Source organism: Drosophila willistoni, assembly GCF_018902025.1.
Source record: "Drosophila willistoni isolate 14030-0811.24 chromosome XR unlocalized genomic scaffold, UCI_dwil_1.1 Seg143, whole genome shotgun sequence".
NCBI classification, from domain to species: Eukaryota; Metazoa; Arthropoda; class Insecta; order Diptera; family Drosophilidae; genus Drosophila; species Drosophila willistoni.
This window is the reverse complement of record NW_025814056.1, coordinates 1,393,504-1,402,038: the sequence shown is the minus strand read 5'-3', so window position 1 is coordinate 1,402,038 and position 8,535 is coordinate 1,393,504. Positions and strand designations below refer to the sequence as shown.

The window sequence follows — 8,535 nt, the reverse complement described above, 5'->3', positions numbered from 1 at the left end:
AATAAATGACATTTATGGTTAACTTGTAGAACTTGTTGCCGTCTTTTTCGGTTGGTAAATTGCTGGCACAAGGCACGATCCAGAAGGCAGAAGGAAGCCTTGTGCGATCCTGTAAGGTACAATTATAAATTTAAAACACAATACAATATAGATAAACTTTTGAATCTACTTTTTCCCTTAGTAAATTAAAGTTATGGCAATTTCAATTTGCTTTTAGTTATACATTTTTTGCAATTATTTTACCTAGGACCTTGACTTTTTCCTTTTACAAACTAACAAGCTAATTGCTTTAGTGGTGATGTATGGAAACACGTTCTTATTAAGTTGTCAATGTTTTGACATTTGATTGACCTGTTAAAGGAGAATCATCATAAAAGGAATTGTGTGTTGGCTTTTGTTTAGCACTCTGTCTAGGACTATCGTTTCGGTGAGATCTACATATTGCAGTCATGATTGAGAGTCCAGCAAAACGTTTTTGTAAAATAATCAAATTAATTCGATTCTGTGTGGGATTCTGTGGAACGGATGTGGCCAATCCCAATTATCGCATGTGGTGGCTTACCTATGCAGTGATCTCGGCCATTTTATTCTTTTTTGCCTGTACCATTTACACCCTGTATGTGGGTGTGGTTGTCGATGGGGACCCAACGGTTATACTTCAGGCATTTGCAATGGTCGGCTCGGCCATTCAGGGTCTAACGAAACTGCTCTGCACCACAAATAAGGCCCCATTGATGAGGGACATTCAGGGCACCTATGAGAGTATCTATAAGGAGTATGAGGTCAAGGGTGGCGATTACACAAAATGTTTGCATAAACGCATTAATATCTATTGGAATCTAATGGTCGGTTTCATGTGGGTCTATACAATCGGTGTCGTGGTATTGGTCAGTTTTCCATTCTTCTATTTGATTGTCTATAAGAAAAAAATGCTCGTCATGCAATTCCTAGTGCCGGGCATCGATCATCACTCGGATGGAGGACATTTGATGTTGGTCAGCCTTCATGTGACATGTCTGTGCTTTGGGGCTTTTGGTAATTTTGGTGGCGATATGTATTTTTTTCTTTACATCATCAATGTGCCACTGCTAAAGGATATCTTCAATGTCAAACTTATGGAATTCAATGAGGTGGTTATCCAGCGAACGGATTATGATAAAATGCATGCCATGTTGTGGGACCTTTTGTCCTGGCATCAACAATATGTGAGGTAATTTTTCATAATCTACAATAGATCCATTCAAATGGCTAAACAAAATAATCAATCAATTTCTGTAGAATACTACGTGGCACAGAGAAAATCTATAAAATTGTAATGTTTGTTCAGCTATCGACAACATGTGTTGGCATCTTGTGCACCATATTTTGCATATTCATTAAAGTTTGGCCAGCGGCTCCAATCTATTTGATCTACTCTTTCATTGTTCTCTACACGTTTTGTGGCCTTGGAACTGTTGTTGAGACATCGGTAAGATTCTGTGCAATTGGAATGCCATTTTGACTTAGTTTTTTGAATGTGTCTCTTGCAGAACGAGGACTTCACCACAGAAATCTATACGAACTGTCTGTGGTATGAGCTGCCCGTGAGGGAGGAGAAATTGGTCATTCTAATGTTGGCCAAATCCCAGAATGAATTGGCTCTTACCGCTGCGGATGTTTTACCCTTGTCAATGGCCACGGCTTTGCAGTTGACAAAAGGAATTTATAGTTTCAGCATGATGCTAATCACATATCTGGGCTATGAGAAGTCTGCATAAGACATCCATTAATCCAAATGGATGGCACTGGCTAAGTCAGCACTTAAGAACTATAAAGATTGTTTAGTAATCTTAAATTATATTATGTTATGCTTTGTTTATTCATGTGAATTAATTAAATAAATAAACTATGTAAATCACAAGTTTTGTGTCTTGAAAATAAATGTGTGGGCATAAAAAGTGATGTAACATTTACTTGTGGATTTACTTTCCATGATAATACTATCATCTAAAAAGCAAAACTATCTTAAGGCGATATTGTACTTTCGGAATTTACAAAAAAGGAAATGAATTTGAATGAAAATTGGAATCGAGCACGAGTGAATTGGTGAGCTCAAGGTTCAATATTCGCACGAATAAAAAACATATTGAATGAGTTTGAGTGTAGGACAATGAGTATCCCAATTTTGATTTTCATTTATTAGTATTTTTACGGTAGGTTAGAGATATTCTAGGCGGTATATTTATTCATACCTTCTATAATACTGTTGTTCTAGAGTTCAAACTCTGACGAAGGTTTTTATGAAATTATTTTCTTGTTTGTTTCAAAATACCTTAAATTAAAGAAGACCATTCGAGATATTCGACTTAAAGTCAGGAACACCTTTTATTTAAACAAGTAACGTGTTTTAGGAGATTACATACATACGTACACTCATTCATTTCATTGTACAGTTATCACTCATTCATTTGGATTTACTCCAAAAATATCCATTTCAATTTCCCTGTCATTCTTGCAGTTCTCTGTGTATATAAGTTTAAATATATTGCAATTTTACAGGAAATTTGATAAATACGTTCCAAAATTGGTTAGTTCAATTTTAGCGTACGAAGGCAACCTTTGAAAATCAAAACCCGTTTTTTTTTGGTTCCAAAATCTTGTTTTCCAAAATGTTACTCAAAATTTTTTGGATGATTGTTGAACCCATAGACTGGCTTTTAGTGGATAACTAATTTTAATATTTATATAAAATTATCTAATATCTCAGTCTAAAATGCATATAGTTTGCTTAAATCAAAATATAAGTAATAAGGATATAAGCCTACTATTAATAAAATTGTTTTCAATTTTTATACCCTTGCAAAAAGGGTCAGAAGTGTGCAACGCATAGAAGGAAGCATTTCCGACCATATAAAGTATATATATTCTTGATCAGCATGACGAGACGAGTTATATTCACGTCCGTCAGTCTGTCCGTCGGTCTGCCCGTCTGTCTGGATCAGCGCAAACTCCTCCTAGACCGTAAGAGCTACAGAGTTGAAATTTTGCATGTAGGCTTGTATATACTGCAGGGGTTGTGTATCTCCGATTCAGCCGGATCGGACCACTATATCATATAGCTCCCATACAAATCGCAAAGTCACGAACAGTGACTTTACTCAATTACTTCGTTATTTTCTGAGCTGTTGTCATGAAATTTAATATTAGAGAGATTTATTATGCCTATAAACGAGGCAAATTTGATCAAGATCGGGTGACTATATCATATAGCTCCCATAGGAACGATCGGTGGAAAACAGTGACTTTGATCACTATCTTAGTTTTTCCCATGCTAAGATTGTAGGCCGTTCTTTCGCCTTTTTAGCTAAAACGTTTTTCCACTTTGATGGTCGAAGTTAGCCCCGGCCCTCTTGTTTTTTTATACCATACACCCATAGGGTGAAATGGTATATTAAAGTCGCCAAAATGTATGTAACAGGCAGAAGGAAGCATCTCCGACCCCATAAAGTATATATATTCTTGATCAGGATCAAAAACCGAGTCGATCTAGCCTTGTCCGTCCGTCCGTCCGTCCGTATGAACACCTAGATCTCGGAGACTATAAGAGCCACCAAATTTGGTATGCAGTCTCGTGTAGTATGTACGCTTATCGAGTTTGTTTCAAATTTTTGCCACGCCCCCTTCCGCCCTCGGAATTTACATAAAACTGTTTTTCTTAAAAAGTATGGCAGATAGAGACATCAAATTTGGGTTATATACTTGTTTAGTTAGCGCGCAGAAAATAATTGTTCCAACATTTTGCCACGCCCCCTTCCGCCCCCGGAATTTACATAACTCTGATTTTCTTAAAAACTATGATAGCTACCGACATTAAATTTGGTATGTAAGCTAGCCTAATAGACGCGCAGACATTTACTATTTAAAAATTTTGCCACGCCCATTTCCGCCCCCTCAAATTAAACAAAACTGATTTTCTCGAAAACTAACAAAGCTAAAGTCACCAAATTTAGTTTGTACCAGTACTGGCTTAGTATGCGCGCAGAATATATATATTTTAATATGTTGCCACACCCACTTCCGCCTCCATAATTTAGAAAAAACCGATTGGCTCTTGCAATTTTTTGAGCCTCAAATTCAAATTCGGCAGACTAGTAAATCTTATCTATTTCTATCAAACTACCAAATTTGATTGAAATCGGACTAGAAACATACAAAATATACGTATGAACGTATTTTGCTACGCGATCCCTAAGGGCAGAATTGGCCGTTGGCTAGTGGCAATTTAATAGACATACATTTGGTTTTCGAAATTTTAAATATTTGTTTCACCTGGTGTATGGTATACCCAAGTCGGCGAGACGACTTACTTACTTCATTTTTTTTTATTATTCGCCGTTTACTTTAATTTTATTTCATTTATTTTAATTAAACCCTGTAATAAATTTCAAATAGTTTTACTTGAAAATCTTCTCAAAAATATCTTTTTTTGGGGCAATAGGTATATATCCTTCTACAAAAATATGAAAACGATTTAAAAACGTTTGAAAATTAACATTAATGTAAATGTGGGAAAAAAGATTTTTTCTTTTTATGACCCAATTAAAGCATAGGACTAATTGGATTATGGCCAACCAATTTATATGTCAATATCCTGACAAGGTAATTTTCTTTCCATTACAGCCGTGACATTTTCCGAGAACAAGCGACAATTATTATTGTCACCTATAAAGACAGGTTAATAAATCAGGTGAGAATCATTCACTTCAAGAACGTAGAACGTATAAGGCCGTCGACAATGTCCTTAAAGCCATCACCACCAAGTGAGGATGATGAAGAAAGTTGCCTGGCGCGTTATCGTCGTATTATAAAGTTGCTGAAATTTTGTGCCCGTCTCTGTGGGGCAGATATCACCGAGTTGGACTATAAAATGAATGTGATCACATATACGATTTGTTTTCTGTTCGTAGTGTTTTGCATTTGCACGGTCTATACGATTTATGTGGGCATTGTACATGATGGTGATTGGTCGATCATTTTGCAGGCCACTTGTTTTGTTGGCGCCGGCGTGCAGGGTATAACCAAGTTAATTTGCTGCATCTCCAAGCGACACGAGATGCGCGAGGCTCAAATTTTTCTCGATGCCGCTTTTATGAAGTACGAGCAATTGTCCGGAGGCTATAGGGACGCTCTGCTCGAGGCAATTGCTCTCAGTATGTCGTGTATTAAGGGATTCGCATTTGTGTATATATTTGTGGTGGCCGTGTTACTTGGATTTCCAGCCGCTTACTATATATTTTACAACAAGAAAATATTAATTATGCAATTTCTATTGCCCGGCCTCGATCCCGAAAAGGAGAGTGGTTATATTATGCTATTTGTCGTACATTTTGTTTGTTTGGCATTTGGTGCCTTTGGCAATTATGCAGCGGATATGTATCTTTTTGTTTTTATTAGCAATGCACCGCTCCTGAAGAATATATTACGTTGCAAGTTCGAGGATCTCAATATAAAGTTGCGTAAGTCGCATAATAGAAACGATCGGATAAGTTTGAGAATACATTGGGAAATGGTGGACATTGTACAATGGCATCAAGAGTATCTCAAGTAAGTTAGGAACGAAATGATTTTTCTCGTATTTCCTTAGATTTAAAAGTTGTTTTGTTCATTCTTTAAGCCTCTTGGACCGTTCGGAGCGTACATTTTTTGTGATTATATTTGTACATGTATTTGCTAGTGCCTTAAGCACTTTGTGCACACTTTATTGCATACTAATTGGCGTTTGGCCAGCAGCTCCAGCTTATCTATTATATTCGGTTATGAATCTTTATCTATTTTGTGGCCTAGGAAGTGTTGTAACTATATCGGTAAGTGTATAATATGCCATGACTTGACTCTAACGCATTCTCCCCTTCTACTTTGTTGTCTTTAGAATGACGATTGCTGTGAGATAATTTATACACAATGCCTTTGGTATAAATTGCCCGTTGCCGAGCAGCGTCTGTTGATGTTTATGTTACGTAAATCGCAGAGCACACCGGGTCTTTCGGTTGGCAACATGTTGCCTTTAACCGTCAACACGGCCCTACAATTGACAAAGGCCGTCTATAGTCTATTGATGCTGTTGATGCGGGATACCGAGAATTGAGCAGACACTACCCAGCTACTACTCCATTTACTTCATATCCTCCCATCATTTTGCGGCTGATTAATTTTTGCTTTTTGTCTAATGAACTTGCCCGCAAAGAATTTAATAAACATCGCTTACAGTGCACGCTTTATGGCCCACAAAAAAACGTCGTTGTCTGTCTTGAGCATGAGATGAAAAATAGTAAAAAACAAAATATATATATGTATATGTATATCTTAAAAAAGTAGGAAAAACCATCGTCGCTGCTGGTAAGTTGTAAAAATTGTCTTTTAATGCCTCGAAAATCCAGCAGATTGCCACGTAGTGCTAATAAAATAAAGTTATGTCCAGGCATAAAAAGAAGTAGAAAAATACCCGCACCAAAAACCCACTGAAAATTGTGAGAAATAGTGTGCGGTACGAAAAGAAAACCCACAAAAAAAAATACAAAAACAGTAAAAAAGAAAAACGCTGTGTGTGATGGAAATTGTGTGCGCGCGCGCAAGAAGGACATTGGACTGCCGGCTGGATCCCTGCCACTGGATCCTTATTTTGCCAGACCGAAGAGGGGCGGTAAACGCATCATTAATCAAATGTCCGGCGCGTAAGCACCGTTATTCATCATTGCTTCTGGATAAGGTGCTGCTTCTTCACCACTCCCCCATCCCCATGTCCTTCCTCTATCTCAGCTAACGCAAATCTTTGGTATATACGAACAAGTGTGGTGCATGAGCCGCCATATTTGTTGTGCCTCTTTACTTCTTCTGCAAACTTTGGAAAATTTCTCAAGTTTTATTTCTTCAAGAGAATATTAAAACCACACCAACAGTTACATTATTTATTCGAAAATGAAATTGATTATTAGCAATCAATAGTTTCATTTTGCCTTTCAATTTGGGTATATAATTATTCGATTTGATTTTAGACATAACCAAATCCATGCAATGAATCGAAATTTTCTTTTTCATTTCAAATATTGTTTTAAATAATTCGAGGGCATAGTCAGGTATGGACAGGGGATGGCAGCTCTCCCACCCTCGACCTAGATTATAACGTTTTACATATCTTTGTCCAAAGTTTATTTAATTTATTTCAATTCCACAATGAAGTTATGTTTTTACTTTTGTTAAGGAATTCAAATGAAAAAAATGAAGTAAGTAAGTCGTCTCGCCGACTTAGGTATACCATACACCAGTAAAGCAAATATTTCAACTTTATTAAACAAATGCACATGCTTCTTACAAGCATATCTTAGTATCTCGCTCACTCAATCATACGAGCACCCTAGCGCCCCCAGCAGCCAACGGCCAACTCCGGCCTTATGGAAAAACGTTTATATGCATAACTCGACTGTTTTTTGTCCGATTTTGATCAAATTTGGTATTTTGCTAGATATTAGTATTAAATTTAAGTGTGCCAAATTTGATTGCATAAGGTAAAAAAATACGGGAGATAATCAAGTTTTTCAAATTACGAGGGCGGAAAAGGGCGTGGCAAAATTTTTACACATACAACATGTGTGCATTTACTAAGCGAATATACATACCAAATATGGTGTCTCTAGCTGGAATAGTTTTTGAGATAAACGCTTTTTTTAAATTGCGGGGGCGGGAAGGGGCGTGGCAAAAATTTGAAATAAACTTGATCACTCTACATACTACACGAGTCTACATACAAAATTTGGTGGCTCTAGCTCTTATAGTCTCCGAGATCTAGGTGTTCATACGGACAGACGGACAGACGGACGGACGGACAGACGGACAGACGGACGGACAGACGGACATGGCTAGATCGACTCCGTTGTTGATCCTGATCAAGAATATATATACTTTGTGGGGTCGGAGATGCTTCCTTCTGCCTGTTACATACATTTTGGCGACTTTAATATACCATTTCACCCTATGGGTGTATGGTATAATGACAGACTTTGGGTAATTGTAAATAATTAAAGTCGAATACTTAAGTTTAGTTTTCTCATACCCAAAAAAAATTGTAAGAAATAATAATTAAATTTTGATCGTACAACCAAAACCTAATCAAAAACATATATTTTGGTTATTCACTTAATAAACAATTTTCTTTTATATTTTTTCGCCTTTTTCTTTAAAACGTCTTTGTTTTATGTTTGAAATATCACAAAAGACCTGAAATTAATAGGATAATTGAGTGTAATTATAATATAAAACCATATACATATTTATAAATTGTTGTATAATTTTGTTGTTTTTTGTTTTTCAAATAGCTGAAAAACAAATTTTAGTCGCAAATGAAAGCAAAAGGGATCATCGCAATTTAGGACGTCTTTATCCATTTTCATTTTTCTTTCGGCTTAAGGCAACATGGCCACTCACCCACGCACACACACACACACACACACACACACACGTGCCGAGTGTACACGAAAGGACTTTTTTTTTAAACTGAGCCAC

At 36.7% G+C, this 8,535-nt stretch overlaps 2 protein-coding genes across 2 annotated transcripts; both read left to right on the top strand.

Annotated features, from left to right (window-relative positions):
* Positions 1-414: 414 nt before the first annotated feature.
* On the top strand, positions 415-1,794 carry LOC6646464 (odorant receptor 67d). Its single transcript, XM_002069044.2, has 3 exons — positions 415-1,210; positions 1,279-1,468; positions 1,530-1,794. The coding sequence occupies exons 1-3, from the start codon at positions 450-452 to the stop codon at positions 1,755-1,757; spliced, it is 1,179 nt and encodes a 392-aa protein (XP_002069080.1). The 5' UTR covers positions 415-449; the 3' UTR covers positions 1,758-1,794.
* Positions 1,795-4,675: 2,881 nt separating this feature from the next.
* Positions 4,676-6,256, top strand: LOC111519100 (odorant receptor 67d-like). The gene is made up of 3 exons (XM_023178053.2): positions 4,676-5,583; positions 5,654-5,843; positions 5,909-6,256. Exons 1-3 carry the CDS (start codon positions 4,775-4,777, stop codon positions 6,122-6,124), a joined length of 1,215 nt encoding a protein of 404 aa, XP_023033821.1. The 5' UTR covers positions 4,676-4,774; the 3' UTR covers positions 6,125-6,256.
* Positions 6,257-8,535: the final 2,279 nt, after the last annotated feature.

Coding starts and splice junctions, on each gene's coding strand:
- LOC6646464 (XM_002069044.2), top strand. CDS start 450: ATGATTGAGAGTCCAGCAAAACGTTTTTGTAAAATAATCAAATTAATT. Junction 1,211..1,278: donor TGGCATCAACAATATGTGAG/GTAATTTTTCAT, acceptor CAATTTCTGTAG/AATACTACGTGGCACAGAGA. Junction 1,469..1,529: donor GAACTGTTGTTGAGACATCG/GTAAGATTCTGT, acceptor TGTCTCTTGCAG/AACGAGGACTTCACCACAGA.
- LOC111519100 (XM_023178053.2), top strand. CDS start 4,775: ATGTCCTTAAAGCCATCACCACCAAGTGAGGATGATGAAGAAAGTTGC. Junction 5,584..5,653: donor TGGCATCAAGAGTATCTCAA/GTAAGTTAGGAA, acceptor TCATTCTTTAAG/CCTCTTGGACCGTTCGGAGC. Junction 5,844..5,908: donor GAAGTGTTGTAACTATATCG/GTAAGTGTATAA, acceptor TGTTGTCTTTAG/AATGACGATTGCTGTGAGAT.